Source organism: Myodes glareolus, chromosome 2, assembly GCF_982192425.1.
Source record: "Myodes glareolus chromosome 2, mMyoGla1.1, whole genome shotgun sequence".
Taxonomy (NCBI): domain Eukaryota; kingdom Metazoa; phylum Chordata; class Mammalia; order Rodentia; family Cricetidae; genus Myodes; species Myodes glareolus.
The window spans coordinates 67,536,208-67,560,160 of record NC_142027.1 but is presented as its reverse complement, the minus strand read 5'-3'; the positions used below and the strand labels follow the sequence as shown (position 1 = coordinate 67,560,160).

At 44.0% G+C, this 23,953-nt stretch overlaps 1 protein-coding gene across 4 annotated transcripts in view; it reads left to right on the top strand.

Moving 5' to 3' along the window:
• The window catches only part of Slc12a8 (solute carrier family 12 member 8), a 152,135-nt gene that overhangs the window by 114,646 nt on the left and 13,536 nt on the right, over positions 1 to 23,953 (top strand). For all 4 annotated transcript variants that reach the window (XM_087901331.1, XM_087901329.1, XM_087901332.1 and 1 more), the window contains 2 exons: positions 338 to 953; positions 20,383 to 20,480. In XM_087901331.1, coding sequence (XP_087757457.1) covers positions 338 to 953; positions 20,383 to 20,480 — 714 coding nt within the window. The remainder of the gene's footprint in view (positions 1 to 337; positions 954 to 20,382; positions 20,481 to 23,953) is intronic.

Sequence of the window (23,953 nt, the reverse complement as noted above, 5' to 3'; positions counted from 1 at the left end):
AGTGGTTTGTAATCATACGGGGGCCTCCTATTTGGGGGAGTTGAAACACCAAGACTTCCAAAGCTGTACAGTAGTGAGCCATGTTAGCAGTGTTGTGGTTCATGCCTCTGGTATTTAGGAGCTCCTACGGGACCATGTTGGGTTTGCGTTACCATGTGTTAGCTCAGGTTTCACATCAACCCCATGAGTTGGAGGTTATTTCAAACGTCACGTGGAGAAAAGTTCCTGAGACATTATGTTTGATTTTTTTAAATTATTTTTTTAATTTAATTATCAAATTTCTGAAATTTTCTATCTGAAATTTCATAATTTTGTATTTTTGTTGTTGTTCTCATAGAAAGGGCCAAATAAAACACCTGTAGCGGCCATTTTCCTGACCAGCATGGTGACCATGGCCTTTGTCCTAGTGGGCCAGGTGAATGTTCTGGCTCCTGTTGTCACCATCAACTTCATGCTGACCTACATCGCGGTGGACTACTCTTACTTCGCCCTCTCCATGGCTCCATGCAGCCTCTCCCAGTCTCCGGAGCCGGCACCCAGAGAAGGTCCAGAGGCTCGGCGCTGCTCTGAGCATCTGCTTCGGGACAAGGCTCCCAGCTACGGCTCTGACACCCCTGCTGGAAGCCTCTCTGAGGGCACTCTGCTCGAGTTCAGCAAGGACATGGACCAGCTCCTCCAGCCCAGAGGGAGACTCGAGACGAGTCAGCTTGGGTCAAGACAGGGGAACCGGATCCCAAAGAGGAAGTACAGGAAGGGTGCCAAGCGAACCCTACAAGATAGCTTCCTCTTGGACCCCGGGTCACCTTCGTCTTTTCCTACAGAAGACTCTGAGGAGTTGTCCGCTGCCTCCTGGGAGGCGCCAGAGTCCTATCTGAACCAGCGGATATCTAGGAGTGTATCACATGATCAACTTGTCCCAGATCTGTGCACCCAGCCTAGAGTGAATGGAGACGGTAAGAGCATTGGATTTATGTTGGGGCCTCCTATTTCGGGGTGACCACCAGTTGCTTCACCTACCTTTTTATTACACCCCAGTTTTCATAACTTTTGATAATTTTAATATTTATTTCAAAATGTTAGAATTTAGGTGTCAGTTAAATTATTTATAATTCTACCCTGTTATATATACAGTAGCTAATTTTAGACAAGCATTCCTGTCTATTGTGTATAGGAGCTGGGAGCCAGAGCTAGAAATCGAATATCATTTTCCTGTTAGTCAAAATTCGGTTGAAATTTAACCATCGTGAACCAGATTAAGTTATCCTTTGTCAAGGACTTAATGCTAAGGACTCACTAAGTTTTGTTGGCAGAAGAGGGCTCTCCCAACCCAGGCACCATGGAATGAAGGAATGGTAGCTGAAGGATTGTAGCGGTTCTTCAACCCCACAAACATAATGTCACAAAGAAAGTCATTATAGAATGTGAGAAATCCTGAGAGAAAGAGAAAACATCATTTTTGAGAACCTGCCATATCCCAGGTGCTTTATATCTTGCTATAATTTGGATCCGGAACATCACCCAAGGGTCCGAGTTAAATGCATGCCCCAGGATGGTGCAATTGGGTGGTAGTAGAACTTTAAGAGGAGGGGCCTAATGAGAGGACTTCAGGTCATTGGAGGTAAGCTCCTCATGGGGACTTGGGGACACTGGTGCTCTCTCTGCTCTCCTTTGCTGTATGGCCCATGATATAAGCAGTTTTATTCTATCACATAGTCCCACTGTGGTATGACACCTTACTAGCAAGCCCAAAGCAGCGGGACCAACTAGTCACGGATGGACACCTCTGATACTGTGGACCAAAATAAACCTTTTTGCCTTAAAAGTTGTTGAATTAGCTAACTTTTTATCACTATGGCAACATGCCTGAGAAAACAACTTAAGGGGGAAAGAATTTATGTGGGTACCATTTCAGAGATTTCTATGCATACTCAGGTGGCGCTGTAACGTTTGAGCCTGTGGTAAGGTTGAGGCCTTACGGTAGGAAGACATAGCGGAGAAAACTACCTCCCAGCAGTCAGGAAACAGAAGAGCACAGAAAAGAGCTCCCAGTGACCACATATAACCTAGTTCCATACTTTCTCCAATCAGGCCCATTTCCTAAGAGCTCATTCAGTACAGACTCATCAATGAATCAATTGATCCAATCGTAGCCCACCTCCAAACTCTAGCTCTACCAGGTGGGGGCCAAGCCTTGTAGTAAGACTACAAGTAAGACTTTCAGGAGTGCACTTCTTATTGGGTCATAATTGATTGAGTAAACCCTCCCAGGTGTTTGTTACACCGACAGAAGCTGACTTCTGCACGTCCAGTACTTCATGTAGTATAATAGGTCCCAGTGTCTTCCAGTTTACAAATGAAGACTTCCGGGGGAGCCATCGAGGAGTTTGAGCAGACCCCTTGCTTTGCTTGCTGTCACATGGTCTCCAGGAGCCCGCGTGCATTGGATGTCTAGGTCCTTTGTGCTGTACCATCTCTGTGCAGATGGGCACAGACAGGGAATGAGACAGGTCATAGCAGATGTCTGAAGAAGAACACTTTGTGTTTTCTCACAACTAGCTTTTCCTTCTCCTAACTTGGTGGGGCACTTTCAGTGGTAGAAGTGTTATTAAAATATAAACCATAATTTATTTTTATCAAAATCACAAGTGTACAGTTTAATAAGCCAAATAGCATTAAAAGTCAGAAACAGTTTTCACACCTCCATACTGTTCCCCTTCACCCTTCACAACCCGCAGTCCCATCCCAAACCAAAGAACTTAAGACTCAGTCCAAAACTTTCTTCTTCTGTTAGCCTTTCTGTGATTAAATGATATACTTGTATTGTCCTCCCTTTTAGTTTTAGTTAGTTGGTTAGTTAGTTTGTTTGGTTGGTTTTGGTTTTTCAAGACAGCGTTTCTCTGTGTAACAACTCTGGCTGTCCTGGAACTCACTCTGCAGACCAGGCTGGCCTTGAACTCACTCACAGAGATCTACCTGCCTCTGCCTCCCAAGTGCTGGGATTAAAAATGTGTGCCATTACAGCCCTTAGTTTTAGTTTTATGAGGCAGAGTCTCACTGTGTAGCCATGGCTATCCTAGAACTTGTAGACCAGGCTGGCCTCACACTCACAGACATCCCCTGCCTCTGTTCCCTGGGTGCTTGGGATTAAAATTGTATGCCGCCATGCCTGGCAGATTACAGGCCATCCCTTTGCCACACATCAGAGCTAAGGAACAAGGAATGTCTCAGCTACAATAACGTTCTGTTCACTCTATTTATTTCACTTGCTGTTGCTGCCTGCCCATCATTGGATGTCCTTTCTGTGTCTGAAGAATTTCCAACATATGAAGCTTGGGAGTAGGCAGAGGAAGCCATCACACTCAGAGCCACAGATGTCAAACACTCAGTTTTATGGCATCAGCTGCAGCTAGAGTTTAGGCATGAGACCAAGGACATGCCAATCAGACAAACCTTCCTTAGACTGGGAACTGGAAGTCTAAGGAAATGAGGACACCAGAGAGCTCTCTGGAAGTCTGTCAGAAGGTGCAGGACAGTGCAGGAGTTGTATCCCCAGATGCTGCTGTTACAAACCGTTTTTGAGTGTCAGTCAGCCTGGCTCCAGAGTCCTGACCTCGTCTCTAGCTTTTCCAACTGTTTTATTTTTAAAAACTTAGTTAAAATGCGTTCAATAAATAATTACTGTCTGAGCCATTTTTAGTGTACAGATTAGCATTATTAAATATATCTGTGTTTGAGTTAGATAGCTACTGCCATTGTCATTTCCTTCTGATAAAGCTATATCCATTAATCGATAGCTCCCCTGCCCTTTCAGGGAGCTGACTTTTCACTGTTGGGGACTGTCCCCTGCTGAGCCTACATCCTCGGTGTTGGAGTGATGACTGCATGTTAATCTTGTGCTCACTTGAGTCAGGCTTCTCTCTGAGTTCGAGGCCAGCCTGGTCTACAGAGTAAGTTCTAGGACAGCCAGGGCACAGAAGAACCCTTTCTCAAAACAACAGCAAAAACGTTTTTTGTTAACTTGCCACACACTAATTCACCTGGGAAGAAGAAACCTAACTGAAGAAAATGCCTCCATCAGATTGTCCTACAGATTGATTAATAATTGTTGGGGGCGAGTCCATCCCACTTGTGTGTGGTGTTACCCCTGGGCAGGAGGCCTTGAGTTGCATAAGAAAGCAGGTTGACCAAGCTACAGGAGCAAGCCAGTGATCAGCACCCTCCATGGCCTCTGCTTCAGCTCCTGCCTCTAGATTCCTGCCTCCAGGTTCCTGCCCTGACTTCTTTCACAATCAACAATGATCTGTAAGATGAAGCAAACCCTTGCCTCCCCGAGCTGCCTTTGTTCACGGTGTTTATCACTGCAGTAGGAAGCAAACTCGGACAATGACTGATCGCAGTTTGTCAGCTGAAGTTTTAGGACATTTTCTTCCTGCAGTCTCTTCGTTTGCCCATTTATTCAGGAATTCTCCTGTCAGCCTGGAGACTCGGGTGGGGTGTCCAGGGGCACTCTTAACTTCAGGCATACGGGGCTGAGAGGACACTTGCTTAGAAGAAACGTGATAAATACTCCCACTAATTTCTCAATGCCTCTGGTTCCCTAATATTTTAGGGTTTTGTTTGTTGTGTTTTGAGATCTCAGGGTCTCAATACATAGCCCAGACTGGTTTTATAATCATCATGTATCCTAGGCTGGCTTTAAACTCAGACTCTCTGGTCCTGTGACTGGAGTCACACACCTCAATGCCCAACAAGACCTTTATATCTTTGGAGATTCTTTTTCTCCCCATCATTCATCATGTTGATATTGTATATATTTTTCTTTATCCCACAGTATTTTCAAGTATATTATGTTTATTTCTTCAGTTCATTTTCCAGTTTTCTTTTGCTGGAAAAACTGTTTTTTGTTTTCTGTTCTTGACAGGGCTAAAACTCCATGAATAAATGTGAGCCAGCTCCCTTCCCAGGATGCTGCACACAGACACAGCCCAGCCAAGTCTCCTGCTGCTGCTGTCACTGTTTATGTTGTCCACAAAATTCCCGCCTGTTCACTGATGTCCTTGATAATTTCCCGCAGCTCTGTTACTTACACATGCGCGCGCACGCGCAAACACACACACACACACACCACACTCACACGCACGCACACACTGTCACACACACTCATCCACACACACACACTCACACATATGCACACACACCACACACACACGCACATGCACGCACACACTCTCATATATACACTCTCACACACACTCATTCACACACATACACACTCACATGTATACATACACATACATGCTCACACACATGCATGCACACACACACTCACACACGCACATACACACTCTCACACACATTCATTCACACACATACACACTCACACGTATGCATGCACATACATGCTCACACACACATGCACACACATACTCACACACACTCACATACTCATTCACACACACATACACACTCACACGTATACATGCACACACATGCTCACACACACACACACACACACACGCACGCACGCACACACCGTCTGTCTTGTTAAACTTAGTCCTCTGCACTCTTGTCATCTTGTTCTCCTTTCTAGAAAGGACATCACAAATTTATTTCCCAATTTTTCTTGCAATTTTGGTTTTAAACATTGCTTGCTGTGTCAGTCATAATGAAGCTTGATTACCAATAGCAAAATCACAAGACAGTAGTGATTTAACCTGTCTCTTACAAAAGGAGCCCGAGGCAGGCTCAGCAGCTCCACGGTCCTGAGTGGCTCAGACTCCTTTTCTCTTTACCATCCTCACATTAGCAGATTGTCCTGCAATACAGGGTGGGGCCACGGGGGTTGGGAGGGCCTTGCTGGTACATCCCATCCAGGCAGGTGGGGCTGCAGGGGTGGGGGGCCTTGCCAGTGCATCCCATCCAGGCAGCAGGCGAAAGAGAGAAAGGGAGAAAGAAGGAAAGAAAGAAAGAAAGAAAGAAAGAAAGAAAGAAAGAAAGAAAGAAAGAAAGCAAGCAAGCAAGCAAGCAGGCACAAAAGATGAACTTCCAAACTGAGTCACATGGGGGTCTTCCTCGAAAGCCCATTCTGCCTCGCTGTGTTTCCATGGTTGGCATTTAGTCACGTGATATGGCTGACACACGAGGGACGAGCAGATGTCTGTTTAACCTGTGCGTTGTTACTTAGAAAATGATGCTTTGCTTTTGTTTTCTTCTCCAGAAAGGTGTAAACCACCAGTCTGGGCTGTGTTGTACTGATTTTAATCTCCAAACACTTGGGTTGTAACTTGACTTGTCCATATCTTCATTTTTTTTCTCTTACCTTGAATATCATCCACTGTTTGTTTTCTGGATATAACTGCTTCTGTTGTGTCTTTGACATATAGCATTACTTTCTCCTGTAGAAGTCTTTCTGCTCTGGAATTTGTTACTGTTTTCTCTAGATTCATATGTATACACACACACACACACATATATATATAAAATCTAAATGTATATACATAAATAGTTCTTTATCTATATATAGCTACTATAACAGGCTTCCGTATGACTCCTCAAATGGCCTTTAGTGTCAGCTGCCCCTCCCTGTAATCCCTCCTTTACTTCCTTTTTTGCTGCCCCTTTCCATGTAATCCTGTTCGTTTCTCCACCCCCACTGTTTTTCCATAACTATATATTCTATTTTCTCTACATTAGAGGTTCCCTCTACTCTCCTTGTCCCTTAGTCTATACTTGACCTCTGTTATTATGTGGATAGTAGCATTTCTATCAAAGGCTTAAAAATCTAACATCTAACATATAAGAAAATACACGTCATATTTGTCCTTTTGGGTCTGGGTTGCCTTACTCAGGATGATTTTTTATAGACTTATCCATTTACCTAAAGATTTCAATTTTAAAAAGCTGAATAATATTCCAATGTATAAATGTACCACATTTTGATTTGCCATTCATCTGTTAATGGATATCTAGGTTGTTTCCAATTGCTAGCTATTGTGAACAAAGCATCAATGAATGTGGATGAGCAAGTGTCTCTGAAGTAGGGTGTAAAGTCCTTGGGTATATGTAAGAGTGGAATATCTTCATCTTGAGATAGATATATTTCCAGCTTCCCAAGGAACTGCCATGCTGATTTCCATAGTGGCTGTACAAGTTTGTACTCCCACCAGCAATGAAAGAATGCTCCCTTCACCCCATGTTGTGCTTTGAAAGAAAACAGTTCCCAAGGGAGTGGAAATATTAAGAGGTGTGGCCTTGTTAGAGGAAGTGAGTCACTGTGGAGGTGGGCTTTGAGGTCTCCTATATGCTCAAGCCATGCTTAGTGTGACACCCAGTCCACTTCCTGTTGTCTTCTGATCAAGATGTAGCTAGCATTATGTCTGCCGGCACACACCATGCTCCCCACCATGATAATGGACCAAACCTCTGAAACTGTAAGCCACCTCCTCAATTAAATGTTTTTTCTTTGTAAGAGTTTCTGTGGTCATGGTGTCTCTTCACAGCAATAGAAACCTTCACTGAGACACCCCACATCCTTGACAGCATGAGCTGTCATTTGTTTTATTGATCATGGCCATTCTTACTGGTGTAAGATGAAATCTCAAAGTAGTTTTGGTTTACATTTCCCTGATGACTAAGAATGCTGAACATTTCTTTACGTGTTTCTCGATCATCGTGTTTCATCCTTTGAGAAGTCCCTATTTAGTTCTGTTCCCCATTAAAAGAAGATTTATTTGTTTAGGTACTTTATGTATATGGGTCTTTTGTCTGTGTACACATTTACACACTGAAGAAGGCATCAGAGCTCATGTGACTACAGTTCTCCACCGTGTGCTTGCTGGGACTTGAACTCATGACCTCTGGGAGAGCAGCCAGTGCTCTTAACTGCTGAGCCATCCCTTTGGTTTGGTTCCCCATACTCTATTTATTTGTTTTTGTTATTGTCTTGTTCTGTTTTCTGAGGTGGGGTTTCTTTATGTAGCCCTGGATGTACTGGAACTCACTATGTAGGCCAGGCTGGGCTCAAACTCAGAGATCCTCCTGCCTCTGTCTCCCAAATGCTGGGATTAAAGGTGTGCAACATTTATAAATTGTTGTTTTTAGTACCTGCGCTATTGATGCTCCCTTTAGAAAGTCTTTTCCTGTGCCAGTGAGCTCAAGACTTCTCCCCACTTTCTCTTCCATCACATTCAGAATAAGGACTTACATTGAGATCTTTGCTCCATTTGGAGTTGAGTTTTGTGTAAAGAGATAAATATGGGGATCTATGCACATTCTTCTACATGTAACCATCCAGTTTGACCAGCACCATTTGTTGAAAATACTGTCTTTTCCCCACTGTGTACTTCTGGCTTTTTTCAGTCCAAAGCTAGGTGTTCATAGGGTCTGTAATTCTATCCCATTGCTCAATGTGCTGTCTTTGTGCCAAGGCCATGCTGTTTTTATTACTATTTTATTACTCCGTAGTAAAATTTGAGACTGGGAATAGTGATTCCTCTAGCAGTTCTTTGTTTATTCAGGATTGCTTTAAATATCCTGTTTTGTGTGTGTGTGTGTGTGTGTGTGTGTGTGTTTTGGGGGGGGTGTTTGTGTGTTTATATGAAGCTGAAAATTGTCCTTTTAATTTCTGTGATTGTTTCTCTCTATTTAATTTGATGTTGACTATGGGCTTGCTCTAAATTGCCGTTATTATGTTGAGGTATGTCTCTTGTGTCTCTGGTCTCTCCAGGACTTTCATCACAGAGGACTGTTGGATTTTGTCCAAAGGTCTTTTCTGCATCTAATGGGATAATCACATGGTTTTTGTCTTTCAGTTTGTTTGTGTGATGGAATGCATTTACTAGTTTATGTATGTTGAACCATCCCTGCATCTCTGGGATGAAGTCTTCTTGATGTGTTCTTGGATTCGGTTTGCCAGTATTTTCTTGATATTTTTTTGTATCTATGGTCATAAGGGAAATTAGTTTGCAATTTTCTTTCTTTGTTGGGTTTTAGGTGGTTTTGGGTATCAGGGGAACTGTGACCTCATAAAATGAATTGGGCAATAGCCCTTCTGTTTCTTTTTTTGTGGAATAATTTGAGGAGTATTGGCATTTATTCTTAAAAGTCTAGTAGAATTCTGTGCTAAATCCATCTGGCCCTGGGCTTTTTGGCTGGGAGAATTTTAGTGACTGCACCTATGCTGTTAGGGCATAGGTCTGTTTAAACTGTCTGATCTTGGTTTAACTTGGGTAAGCAGTATGTATCAAAAAAATTACCCACCTCTTTTAAATTTTCCAATTTGGTGGATTACAGATGTTTAAAGTATATTCTTATGATTCTCTGGATTTCCTTGGTGTCTGTTGTTATGTACCCCTTTTCAGTTCTGATTTTGTTAATTTGGATATTCTCTCTCTATCCTTTAGTTAACTTGAATAAGGGTTCATCAATCTTACTGATTTTCTCAAAGATCCAACTCTTTGCTTCATTGATTCTTTTGTTTGTTTCTATTTTATTGATTTCAGTCCTGGGTTTGATCGTTTCTTGCTGTCTACTTCTTTTGGTTGTTATTTCTTCTTTTTGTTCTAGAGCATTCAGGTGTATTACCGAGCTTTTCTTAGATCACCTGTTTAACTTTTTATGGTTACAACTAATGTACACTTGGCATTCTGTATCCATGGTCTTATATCCATAGATTTAATCAAATACAAAAGAATTTGAAAAAAAAATGTTGCCACCGTCCTGTCTTGTATTTAGTCCTGTGGTAATTGCGTCTATACTGAAATGAAATGTTGTTATTCTTTTTTAGCCTTATTCACTAAATAATACATTTTAATAACTAGTTACACAGCATTACATTGCATTAGGCGCTATAAATAATGTAGACATAATTTACCGTGTTAGAGAATGTGTAGGTCTATGAAAGCACTACATTTCATATGTGAGATGTGATTTTTCATATCCATGGGGGATCCCGACACATGTTATTAGTGGATGACAAGGGGCAGACGACCGTCCTACGAGCCATTTAGAAGATCTGAATGTAGCAAGACTTGTCACTTGGGGCACCTCACTGCAGAATGTCTGGGAATAAGCTGTCCTCTTCGCTGGTCTGAATGTGAATAGTTGAAGGCTTTCTCCAAGGCTCTTTTATTCCTTTTGGGTCTAATCTGCGGTGGGGGTGGGGCAGGGAGACACAGATGGCAGCTTGCATTCTGGGAGTTGGGTGAAAGAAGGGCGTTAGCAAGTCCTATTGTGTGTGGGGCCCAGACCTTCAACCCCCTCCCCTTCTCTTTGTGTCAAGCACAGATACAATGGCTGGATTTCTTTAGAGGAAAAACACCTTGGACAGGGGATTACAAAAGCAGAGCTTGGACTGTGGTTTACTGGGAGAGGAGAGAGTCTTAGTCTGTAGCGGAGACAGACCCCGTCATCAGCCGACTGGCCTGAGCTCTGCTGAGGTCCTGCAGGGGGATGGCGGCTCCTGTTAGCACCATCTGTGGGCCCAGAGTTCTCCTCTTCTGCTCCGTGTAAGCCAGCCTCGCTGTCCTTTCTCCTTCCAGGACTGACTTCTGTCTCTGCTCTCTGCCCTCCGCTTCCGGGTTCACACTTGTTTCAATACCTTTCTGTCTTCTGCGTGGATTTTCCAGACAGACATGTGGTCAGTCTGTGAGTTTAAAAAAAAAAAAAAGATTTTTATCTATTATTTCTCTGTTTACGTGTGTGTGCTCACTCATGTGCCACGGTGCACATGCTGGTGCAGAGGTTAAAGGACAACCTGCAAGAGTTGGTTCTCTCCTTCCACCATGTGGGTCAGGTCATTAGGCTTGACAGAAAGGGCCCTTCCCTGCTGGGCCATCTCACTGGGCCAGTCTGTGATGTTTAATGAATGAAGTGGGCACTGTCCTGCGGTCTAGGCTTAGCAATGCCATGACTTTGATTGACTGTTCCCTCTGTCCCCCTTCCTGCTACCTTGTCCTTTGCACAATTACCCCTCAACTCATTCTTGGACTTTTGCCAAGTCCCCAAACTAGTGTGCCGCCTCCAGACCCTCCCCCTTCTCCTCCTTGAACTGCCCATGGATTGACTTCTCCCTCTTGCTTAGATGCCTCTCTGGACTCCCAGCCCTTTCGTCAGAAGTCTGGCTCTGTGTCCTAGGCCCAGCTCTTCAGCTCTGCCCTCGCCTCCCTCTGGGCCACATACTCCTGACCACCCAGTACAGGGCACCACCCAGTATGGCCGAGCCCCAGCTAGGGCCTGAATCCATCCCGCTCCACTCCATCCTGTCTTTCATAGCCTGTGCTGTCCCCCTCAGGCTGCTTCGCCTCCTCCTCCTTTCTCTATTTGGAAAGCTCTGGTGTTTAAAATCCATCTGGCTTTCTAAAGACTTTCACCCCTTTTGAGGACTTAGAGAATTTTTCCACTGCAGCCGAAAACACTGATTCCTAGGAGCCGCCTAAGTCCTTATCACACTGCTAGACATTCACGTCGGACTTCTTCCCACGCCATCACTGTTCCATCCAGCTGCTTGTCTTAAGGAAAATAAGCACCCCTTTCTTCCTCTGTCCTGACCTTGGTGCTTCTCTGGAGCGCACACTGGGCCTTTTCACCTTTGCACCCATCGCCCTGTCCCCTCTTTGGCCAGGGAATGAAGCAACCGTTTGGTGAGGTCTAGTGAAGTGGATGAGCAGTTGAACAGATGTGGCCCACACTTTGAAACCCTGATCAGTAAACTAGACAAGAAGAGTTAAACTTCCAAAGGTAGTCTTTGATAAGCCTAATGCCCTCGGGTGATAAGAATGAACTGGGATCAAGTATTCCTGAGGGCATTAGTCAGAATAACGTGGGACTGTGTTTTATAGTGCACATACACACAGAGCCCTTATTCCTACCAGCTGGGCAAGAGAGATACTTTTGATTTCCATCATCAAAGAAAAGAGGAACTGATTAACGAGAAATAAAAGCCATTTGTGCGATACAGTGTCACAGAAAGGACCAATTATCCTGCCAAACACAACTGATAAGAACATCATTATTTTTAAAAACAGGAAGGTCAGGCTCCAGGTTCTTCTCAGAGGTCAGGAGACATGAATACACAGTTTACATTGGAAAATCTGGTGCCCAGATTCATTCATATCCATTTGACAGAGTTTTAGGAATTTTTTTTATTTTGTTTTGTTTTTTGTATTTTGAGACAGTTTTTCTATGTAGCTCTGTCTGTCCTGGAACGTACTCTGTAGACCAACCAGACTGGCTTTGAACTCAGAGATCCACCTGCCTCTGCCTCCCGAGTCCTGGGATTAAAGGTGTGCACCACCACGTTCCGGCTCAGAGTTTTATTCTTGGGTATATACTACCAGTACCTAAATTAGCAATCCTGCCGAGTGTCTCTGTGAGACTTTACAGCAGTGAGTTTTTAATATGAACTGTTTTGTCCCTGAGCCCAGAGACAGGCGTTTGTTATTAGCCTTTTACGAATGATAAAACTGAAGCTTGGAGAAGGTGGGCGCTTCAGGATGCTAGACAGTCAGGATATTAGCACAGGTTTGTCTGACATCAAAAGCACAAAACAAAGTACTTAGTGGTTTAGAGAATTGACTGCTCTTCCAGAGGACCCAGGTTCTATTCCCAGCACTTGCATGGCAGCTCCCAACCATCTGTAACTCCAGTTCTAAGGGATCCAGGGCCTCTGCAGGCACTTCATGCGTGTGGTACACATAAATGCATGCACACACATATAAATTTAAAAAAATAATGCATGATTCAAAAGTGCATGCTGAGGGTACCTACTATGAATTAGACTGTGGTACCAATTAAATGAATACAACCTAAATCATTTTCTAGATTTCACTGCTGCGCTGTGTGGGGGGCACACACCTGTAATTACAGCATATAAGAGGATGGGGCAGGAAGATTACTAGGAGTTTGAAGCCAGCCTGGGCTACCTAGTGAGTTTCAGGCTAGCCTGGGTTGCACAGTGAAATACTGTCTCAAACAAACAAGGACATATCTATTAAGTCATTATCAATTGTAAAAAAAAAGGTGCTTGTCTGTTAATCAGATATAATTTGCTATAAGCCACATCAGTTAATTCATTTTTCTTGGACCCACTGATTCAGGTTTTTTCATCAAATTCAAGAACAGGTTGAGCATTATTGCAAGTGTTATTTCAGCCTTGGGTTTCTCTTGTCTCCTTGGAACTTCTATTCCATGCCTCTGGTCTCTGCCATTGTCCCATAGGCCACCGAGGCTGATCCATTCATGTCTCTGTTCTTGCTATACTTTCTGCCGATCTGTCTTTGAGTTCACAGGTTGCTTTGCTCTTGAGTCCGTCTAGCATGCTTTTCATTCCGTCTCTGTGCTTTGTAGTAGGATATTTGATTCTGTCTCCCTTTATGGTTTGTACTTCTCCATTGATAGCTCCTGCGTGTTCTCTCTCTGTCTCTCTCTGTCTCTCTCTCTCTGTCTCTCTCTCTCTCTCTCTCTCTTGGTTTTTCAAGACAAGGTTTCTCTGTAGCTTTGGAGCCTGTCCTGCAACTCACTCTGTAGACCATGCTGGCCTTGAACTCACAGAGATCCTTCTGCCTCTGCCTGCTGAGTCCTGCAGCTCCCAGTCTTAAGGCCATTGATACCATAACCCTTGGCCGTGGGTGCTCTATTTTCCTTTAGTCCCACACGTGTTTACGATGAATGGTCTGAAGTCTTTGTTAAATTTCACATGTAGACTGACCTATAGTTTCTATCTCTTGATTTTTGTTTTCTATAAGAATGGATCAGTTTCCTGTTTTCTTTGCAGGATGTCTTTTAATGTTGGGTTGAAAACTTGACCATGTACATAATATATTGTTAACATCTCAATTCTGACAAGTTCTTGTAAGTTTTTGTATATTGGCTTTGTTGAAGTAAAACATCTAGATCTGACCTGTGGGATGAATCTCCCCTGCAGTGTATGTAGCAGCCACTGCTGATGCTGTTTTGTTTTAATGTGCATTGGTGTTTTGCCTGCATGTGTGTCTGTATGAGGGTTGTCAGATCTCCTGGAACTGAATCTTCAGACAGTTGTGAGCTGCCATGTGGATGCTGGGAATTGAACCTGGGTCCTCTGGAGGAGCATCCAGTACTCCTAACCTCTGAGCCATCTCTCCAGCCCCGCTGCTGATGTCTTTAGTTGGTTTTATATTCTAGTTTTAATTTTCTACTTTTGGAGAAGCCTGCCCCCCTCTCCTGGAAGGTGGCTTCTGTATCTACAAGGCCCGTAGACTTTTGCCAGCTGTGCAGGGGGTGGGGCAGGGCGGGATGGGGTGGGGCGGGGCAGAAAGCACTATTAGTTTGGGACAGGTCTCCAGTGTCCCTAGGCTTTTCCATTTTGCCAGACATCCAGGCCTTCCCAGTCATCCAGGGAACATGGGAGCTAGCTGGGCCTGCAGCATCTTTCCTTTCAGGCTCTCCCATTGAATCTCTAGGCTGTTGTTTGGCCCGGCTAAGTCTGCAAACTGCATTAGCGAAGTGGAGGAAGGGCAGGACGCCCCATTCTTTTTCCTGTGCTCATCACATTTAGCTTTAAAAGCTAGCTCCTCTCCCTGATCCCAGTTCTTTGTCCCCTCTGGAAGCTTGCAGCTGGCAGGAAGGCCACAGAATCCCTGTCAGCACCCTAAGCTACAGCAATTGTTCTGTTTGTTTTTAAACGTTCTAAACTCACGCTCTTGTGATGTTCTGTGGGCAGACAGTATGTCCTGATCAGATCCAGCACTTTTTTTGGTTTAGTGTTTGGTTTCGTTGGTACTGAACACAGGGCCTGGCTATCCCAGGCAAGCTCTCTAGCACCGAATAACAGCCTCTGCCTTGTTTTTATTTCTTATTTAGAGACAGGGCCTTGCTAAATTGCTTATGCTGACCTTGAACTTGTACTCCTCCTGCCTTGGTCTCCTGAGTATGTGAGACTACGTTCCTCCCTCCCGCACTACAGAGCCCTACACTTCAGCAGGGTTTGAAAAATGAATGATTTTCAATTATTTTCCTCAATTGGTAAGTTCCTGAAACCCTCAGGTAATTGTTTTTTGTTTTTTGGTTGTTTTTTTTTTAATTTTGCACTTATTTTGAGAAGGAAGACTATCTGGTCTCTTCACATTAAAAGCCTCTCTGGTTCTCTGACCATGGAAAGCCCTCTTTGAAGACATACCAGGAACTGGAAAGTTATATAATTGACCTGATGTGGAAAAATCCGTTTGGGGAGTTGTGTACCAGGGAAACAACCCAACCCAAGCAGCAAACCAAAAAAATGTGTGTATGATTATTATGGTGACGTTGTTTGTATTGATGACAAATTAGAAATAAACGATCAGCATTTGGAAAGTAGCTAAGCAAATTGTAATATCAGTATGCTTTAAAATATCATGCAGATTTTATATACAATTCTGTGCAAACTGTGTCAGCTTAAATCTTTGGTTTCTATGTGCTGCTTAGGATCTGTGTTTTATATTCCAATAGAGACGCAGAGGGGGAGGGCAGGGAATCTTAGCAGAGTCCCTGCTCATCACACACAGACCCTGGGTTTGATCCCCAGAATCACCAAAAGGGGGAGAAAGGGAATGAATTTTCAGAGATGGTTTAGTAGAGATTTTAAGCAACTTCTGCTAAATCACTTACATTCTTGACTGAGATATGGACACAGTCGGGTTCCCCCACACTTAAGATATTTGTATGTGCGCGAGTTTCATGAATATAAGACACAGCCATGCCACTCGCTTTGAGGTCAGTACCATGTATTGTTCGTCACTTTGCTATTATTAACGTGTGTGATGCGCCGCTTGGCTCCCATGTTGCTTCCCAACTGTGTGCTTGAGAAAGTACAGCTGCCTTCCTGTGTTTGCTCCCTAGTACTGCTGGCATGAGCAACTGTCCTCTCCCCCTCAAACCTTCGTAAGATTTGCTCTTATAGTAAAAAACCTGCCAAGAGAAAGAAAACCTCCCTTCAGTCAGTCTATACGGTCATTTAGAACTATGAGTAACTGCTTGTTTTGCTACACTTGTGTAAAGCCATTGAGAAGCCTGCTGTGGATTGTTCCTTCCATGGCTGGTGACTATGGGGACAGTGTGACGCACACTTCTATTCCAGCTCTTGGGAGGGAGACACAGAATCATAATTTGAAGACCAGTCATGGTTAAACAGTGACTTTGAAGCCAGCCTGGGCTATGGGAGACTTTATCTCAAAATAACAAAATCAAAGCTAGGTTGTCTACTTGCCAAGGGAATAAGCAAACCTCTTCCTTCTCCTCATGTACTTGGATCCTCCCACCTCCCCCCACACACATATGCTCACACATATACACCCCCACACCCCACACACATACGCTCACACGTACACCCCCCCCACACACACACACATACACAACCACGCATACTTCCTTTAGAAACAATACAGATGCTTCTTTTGGCTTGCTGTAGAGGTGTGTCCTGATAAGCCCTTAGTAACTTGAAGATATGGTGGGTGGGAAGTGCATGGAACACGCCCAAGCCGCTGCTTACGTGCCTCAGCAGCGCAGGCCTGTTAAATGTCTGTTGTTTCCCTTCGCGGTCACAGGACTGGAGGGAGAGGAGGCTCTGGCACAAGAGAGACTCATGTTGACCCAAAGACCAAAAATCCCCCCATACAGCCCCGTTCCCAGGGGATGCGTATCATCACTTGTGTGCCTTGGACAAGTGGAGTCAGGAACTAAAGATGGAGTTGCGGTTGTACAAGATCAAGTGTTGGGAAAGGGAGAGCTTAACATCCGGCACATCTCAGAGAGGCAGAGATGCGCATTCTCGGCCAGCAGTCTTTCTTCTGAACCAAGAGGGCACCTGTGTTTCATTAAGCCTGTGATCGAAAGGAATGACCCATGGAGTGCCATGTTAAAGTTACACATCTCAAATCAGAGCTCGCCTAACCAAATTCCTTCTTTTAAAAAATAAAAACAGTAATGGAGCCAGGCATGGTGTCTCATCCCTGCACCCAGGAGGCCAAGGCCAGAGGATTCTGAGTTCCAGGCCAACCTGGCTTTCATAGTTAGACTCTGTCTCCAAAAGAGTCAGTGGAGCCATCCATTCAAACCAATGGCACCCCTTGACATTTTCCTTTGATCCACTATTAGACTTACTGGGTACTTCTTGTACACAAACTCTTAAAGGCCCAGAGGTTTAAAAGAGGCTCTTTGTCATTCAAATATGGATGTGTGGAACTCCAAGTGTAGTACTTGTAAGCACACAATGAAATCAAATGGGTTTTGAGAGCATGTCTTTGGTGCTCTCTTTTGGCTTATTTCTTCAACCACAGGTATGGAACATCCCCATTTCATGGTCCATTTTAAATGTTGGAAGAACATGCTGATCAGATTCAGGAAGGTTTTGGTGTCATGAAGTTTTCTTTCTTGTGAGGGAAGATGAATGATTAGCAAATATAAATTGCTATATAAGTGATAAATATGATAAAGAGTCAAAAACAGTGGAGTTGTTTTGAGTTTCTCTCCATTTACTTTGATGTTGGTTGTTGGCTTCCTGTATGCAAGCAAACACTGCGTGTTGGTTTCCTGGCCACCCAGACCCGAATTACATAGAAACTATGTTAATTACAACACTGCCTAGCCAATTGTTGGAGAGAGGGCACATTTGTTGGTCCCCGGCTGCCCAGCTAGCTTAGACCTGAAATAATCACACAGAAACTGTATTAATTAAATCACTGCTTGACCCATTAGCTCTAGCTTCTTATTAGCTAATTCCTACATCCTAATTTAACCCATCTCCATTAATCTGTGCATCACCACGAGGTCGTGGCCTACCAGCAACGTTATAGCACGTCTGTCTACAGTGGTGGCTCCAAGACTTCTCTCTCACGCTGCCTTCCTCCTCTCGTGCTATTGGCCAAAGCAGTTCTCTATTCATTAACCAAGAAAAACAACGCACAGACAGAAGGACCTCCCACACCAGCCAATGGCTCAGGCATATTCCTCGATAACTCTTATAATTTTTTAAAATTGTTTTTATTAAGCTATATATTTTTCTCCACTCCCCACTTTTCATCTCTCCTCCCCTTCTACCCTCTCCCATCGTCCCCATGCTCTCAATTCACTCAGGAGATCTTGTATTTTTCTATTTCCCTTGTACATTAGATCCATGTATATCTCTTTTAGGGGCCTCTTGGTTTTCTACGTTCTCTGGGATTGTGATTTGTAGGCTAGTTTTTCTTTGCTTTAAGTCTAAAAACCACTTATGAGTGAGTACATGCGATAATTGTCTTTCTGGGTCTGGATTACCTCACTCAATATGATGTTTTCTAGATCCATCCATTTGTCGGCAAATGTCATTTTTTCTGCTTTGTAGTACTCCATTGTGCAAATGTACCACATTTTCCTTATCTATTCTTTGGTTGAGGGGCATTTAGGTTGTTTCCAGATTCTGGTTATGACAAACAATGCTGTTATGAACATAGCTGATCACATGTTCTTGTGGTGTGATTCAGCATCCTTTGGGTATATACCCAAAAGTGGTATTGCTGGGTCTTAAGGTAGGTTATGTGATGTAATTGGATTAATCTGACCTACTTCAGATAGGTATGTTTTGGTTTGGTCTGGGTTTGTTCTTGCATTTAAGTCATAGACTCTTTGTGTAGTCCAGTCTGGCCCAGAATTTGTGATCCTTCTTTCTACCTTAGCTTCTTGAGCACTGAGATTACAGATCCCATCACCACAGTGGTCCATGGGGATTAGTTCTAAAGGGCACAAGGTCCAGAGAGGATAGCAGACATACACTGAAGCATATAGCGATTGCTAGCCGTGGGTCCTAGCCTCAACATGGATCCTGTCCCCTAGATACATGTAATCCAGGGGTGTAGAAACACATGGATACGTATATAAGAATACACATACAAATATCAGTAAATTCTGTGAGAGAAAGGTGGTGGGACAAAGGAAATCTGGATACCATGAGAGACTAGATCGTTGGGATGAGCTCTTGTGATACAGTGATATGAGCTGTGACCTGAGGGACAGATAATGGACAAGCAGAGAAATAAGGGATCTATGAGAAGTGGATCCCAGAAGGATTCCAGACCTACCCATCAGAGGCAGTCCAAGGAAAGAAGAAAACTGGTGAGTGAGGGGCTGGAGAGATGGCTCAGAGGTTAAGGGCACTGGCTAGTCTTTCAGAGGTCCTGAGTTCAATTCCCAGCACCCACATGGTGACTTATAACCATCTAGAATAAAATCTGGTGCCCTCTTGTGGCCTGCAGGCATACATTCAGACAGTATACTGTGTACATAAATAAGTCTTTAAAAATATTTTTAAAAAGATTAACTATCATAGTAAGTGGGCAGTGTGGTGCACACCTTTAACCCCAGCACTCAGGAGACAGAGTTTGAGGCTAGCCTGGTCTACAAAGCTAGTTCCAGGACAGCAAGGGCTGTTATACAGAGAAACCCTGTCTCAAAAAATAAAAGAAAAGAAAAAGAAAACTGGTGAGTGACACAGGACCAGGACACAGAGCAAAGAAGGAAGGACCGGGGGAGGAGCTGACACATTCAAGGTATTTTGGCTGAAGAATGAGTTTGATGCTGAAGAGTAAAGATGAAGGAATTGACACATTTCCTGAGCAACTAGCTATGAAGGTTTAATGTCAAAATACAGTATAAACACACAGCAAAGTTAACTCAGCTTTTCCAGTTGTTTGAATCACCATGCACAGCAGCGCTCATGGTGATTGGAACACATAGTAAACGATTTACATGCTTTTTCATGGGTAAATGAGCATGTCTGGAGTTAGGTAAACCGAGAAGGCAGGGAGCTAAATAAAACATGCCACTCTGAGAAGCTCCTACGTGCCTGAAACCCATGATGAAGGAAGTGGAGCGTGTATGCATTTGCTCTCACGTCCTTTTGTCCCCTCCATTTCTTCAGTGGTCCGTCTGCTTTGTCAACTTCTGCTCTACATCTGAGACCAGGCTAACTTAAATGCCCAGCCGTTAGATGGGAGTAAAAACTATCCTGTTGTAGACAAAAGCCAGCCTGGCCCATCAGTTCTAGTGGTCACACGGACATGAACACCAGGTGTCCGACTCCCTGCTCTGACCCCCTCCACCTGAAGGAAAATGAGATCTGGACTTTGAGTACCCCCAGACGACAGATATGGACAAATGTGCTTAGACTGGGGCGGCTCCGGCTTCTACTCTGGCCTTTCTTCCCATTCTTTTTAGGTCTGTGCCTGGCATGAGGCCAGAAGCCCTTCACCCTTTCTTCTCTGTGAGCAAGTGCTAGGAGCTAGCTCTTGGCCCAATTGCAAAATCAGGGGCTATGAACTTGTAGATATTTGCTTGTAAAAATAGAGAGGGATTGGTAGTTAAGTCGGTAATGAAGGATTTGGCTAATTCATTTTTTAGATTTCTTTCTGAAATGCAGACTTCAGGAACAAGAGGTCCAGAGGAGACCAAGTGCTTTCTACACTTGGATGTGTAACCCCTGGGTCTCCCTGTTAGGGGTGAGTAGTTTCATCTTGATTTTGGAGTCCTTAAGAAATGATTCAGATGAAGGGTGTGTGTGGGGGGGTATGATTCAGGGAAGAGAAAGTATTAATTAGCATCAACATGATTAAATTGATTGCTTTATTAGAATTAAGATGAGACCACTACAACAAGATTTACTTTTAATCAACTGCTCATTTTAATCAATTATCTACTATTTAAACAATCATATCTGATCACCCCTGGGTTACTAATTTCATGCTAATTTGTTGATTGTAGGGAACAGTGTAAAATAGTGTGATAGTTAATCTCAAAGGTCAACTTCATAAGATCTAGAATGGATTGGGAGACAGGCTTTGGGGCATGTCTGTGGGGCTTTTCTTCATCCACTGAGGTGGGAAGAACTGCCCACTGTGGGGTGGCACCATTCCCTGGGCTGGGATCCTGGGCTGAGAACGTGGGCTGTTGGAGCTCTCTGTGCTCTAGACTGTGGGTACAATGTGACCGGCTGCCTCAAGTTCCCACTGCTGTGACTCCTGACTATGACAGTTATGACTGTGGGCCTCTAACCGTGAGCCACCATAGGCCCTTTCTCCCTTAAGTGGCTTTTGTCAGGATCACAGCAACAGGAACAGTAACTGAGACAGAGTAGCAGCTTGCTGGTGGCTTCAATTAAGGGGTTACCTTCAAAGGGTGTTTCCCCAAAAACTTGCTTTAGTAAGTGTACTCTTTTCATTCCGAATCCAGAATCAGGATTCTAGATCCCGATTTTAAAGTTGACAGTTGACGCTAACCAACCACAATTCTACCCCTTGCCAATTTAACAACTAAACCATTCACTTTTAAGCCCTAACTTTTCACCCCTGGCCCTTATATGCTCATTTCATTTTGAACAATGTGTTTAGTTGACATTGAAGGCCCCTGTATCCTTCAACAGGTTCAACAGGGCTTAAAAGCCTAATGTGGAAGTTTGATCTGAGATGCAAGGCAGTCTCTTAACTCTGAACTCCTACAAAATCAAAACAAGTTACATACTTCCAGTAGGCAATGGCACAGAATAAATATTCTCATTCCAAAAGGGAGGAACGGGAGCGTAGCAAAGAATGATCAGAACAAAGCGAAACCAAAATCCAGCAAAGCGTACATCAAATCCTGCAGTTTTATGTCTACCGTCTTGTGGGTGTGGAATTGTACGGGCTCAAAAAGGTTTGGGTAGCCCTACCTAGATAGCTCTTCTGCCTGTGGGAGCTTAGTCTTTCTTCTTGGGCCCGCTGCCCTTTGTGCCTGTAGCTTTCCTCAGCAGACAGCCCACAGTCCAGGCATCGCCAATATCCTGGGATCCGTTACTTTATAGTAGCCTAGGCTCCACCTCACACTTTGACAGCATGGCCTCTCAAGGCCCCTCATAGAGGCTCCGGCCTTGCTGTACACTGGCAGGTCTCAGTGTCTCTCTGGCACTGTGGTTCAAGATGTCACACACCCCGAGCCGAGCCTCTTTCATGCATAGAGAACCAGCACTACAGTGGTGGTGCCGCCAAGTCCTGCTGCCAGCTCTGGGTGCAGCTTGACCTCCTGAGACCACAGTTGTAGCCGTTTGTGTGCTAACCCTGGGAAGACATGCCTCCAGGCAGGTGCCTCTGAGGAGTGGGGAATTCCCTTCAGTGACAGTCTCTATTTCAATTTAGGCTCTTCCCTTTCCAATAAATTTGTGTTTTTACAAAATGGACCCTTTAACGAGTGGGGTCTTGCCCTGAGGATATCTTTCCTGTTGTCCAGTTGCAAAGCGGAATGTTTCTTTTCAACGGTTATAGCCTCTTTTTCAGCAGGCTCCTTGGTCTCGTAGTTTAACTTACTAAACTCTTATCCTCGACAAACCACACCTTACTTCTACCTTTATGTTCAACTTTTTTAAAAAAATATTTATTTATTTATTTATGTATGTATGTATGTATACAATATTCTGTCTGTGTGTATGCCCGCACACCAGAAGAGGACACCAGACCCCATTACAGATGGTTGTGAGCCACCATGTGGTTGCTGGGAATTGAACTCAGGACCCTTGGAAGAGCAAGCAATGCTCTTAACCTCTGAGCCATCTCTCCAGCCCCCTATGTTCAACTTTTTATACATTTTCACGGACCTGAAAAGTACAGCAGAGAGAGCATACCGTAGCCTGGATACTCTCCTGTCTTGAAATTCCTCTACCAAACAAATTAATCTGTCCTCTTTACATTCATTTAAGTCCTTAGAACATGGACAGAATAAGTCACAGTATTGGCCAAAATGTCACGTGAATGCCCTCTAGCCCAGTTTATGATAGAGTCCTTGTTTCTGTTGGAAACTTCAGGAGCTGGGTCTCCACTGTCTGAATTTCTGTTGGCATTCTTGTCTTCCAAGCACCTACTAGAGTGGTTGATTAGTCTTCACTTACTGCCTTCAAAGGCTTTACCATCACAAAGTTCCAAATGCTTCTACATGCTGCCGGAAAAGCCAGCTTCAGAGTGCTAAGAACCTTGTGGTCAGGTTCATCACAGCAACGACTCCACTTCTGGTACAAATTTTCTGTCATAGTTAGGTTTCTTGTTACTCTGACAAAAGCAACTGAAGAGGGAAGGGGCTTGTTTTGGCACATTGTTTGAGGACGCAATCCATCATTAAGGAGAATCCTTGCAGCAGGAGCTTGAAGTAGCTAGTCACATTGTATCCATAGTCAGAGAGCAGAGGAAAATGAACGCCTGTGCTCAACTGGCTTCCTCCTTTTCCTGAGATCTAGGACCAAAGCCTGGGGGAATGGTACCTTCCCCATTGGTCTTAACACCTCAGTTAATCTAATCAAAATCACCTCCACAGTCATGCCGAGGGGCTAACCTAATCTAAAGACATTCTTCCCACGTGTCTAGAGGATTGCCCTCTCTCCTGATTCCAGATCCTGTCAAATTAGCAGCCACTGTAACCTTTCTTGGTTTGCTTTCTAAGGTTGTGATAAATACTGACCAAAGGAAGGGCTTTATTTCAGTTTGCAGCTTGTAATCTACCATGAGAAGAAGTCAGGGCAAAACTCAGGGCAGGAAGCTGGAGGAAGGAACTGAAGCAGAGACCATGGCATGCTCCCCATGGCTTGTTCAGCCTGCTTACTTATACACCCCAGAACCACCTACCCAGTGATGGTACCCCTCTGCAGTTGCTGGACTCTTCCCCATCAATCAACAATAGTTAAAAAAAAAAAAACACCTTGCAGAGTGGTGGTGGCACATACCTTTAATCCTAGCACTCACTCAGGAGGCGGAGACTGGAGGATCTCTGTGAGTTCAAGGCTAACCTAGTCCAGTTTAGCCAGTTCCAGGACAGCTAGTTCCAGGACAGGCTCCAAGCTACAGAGAAACCCTGTCTCGAAAAACAAAACACAAAACAAAACAAAATCAAAAACCAACCAAACAAACAAACAAATGCCTAGAGACTAATCTTATTTAGGTATTTTCTCAACTGGGTT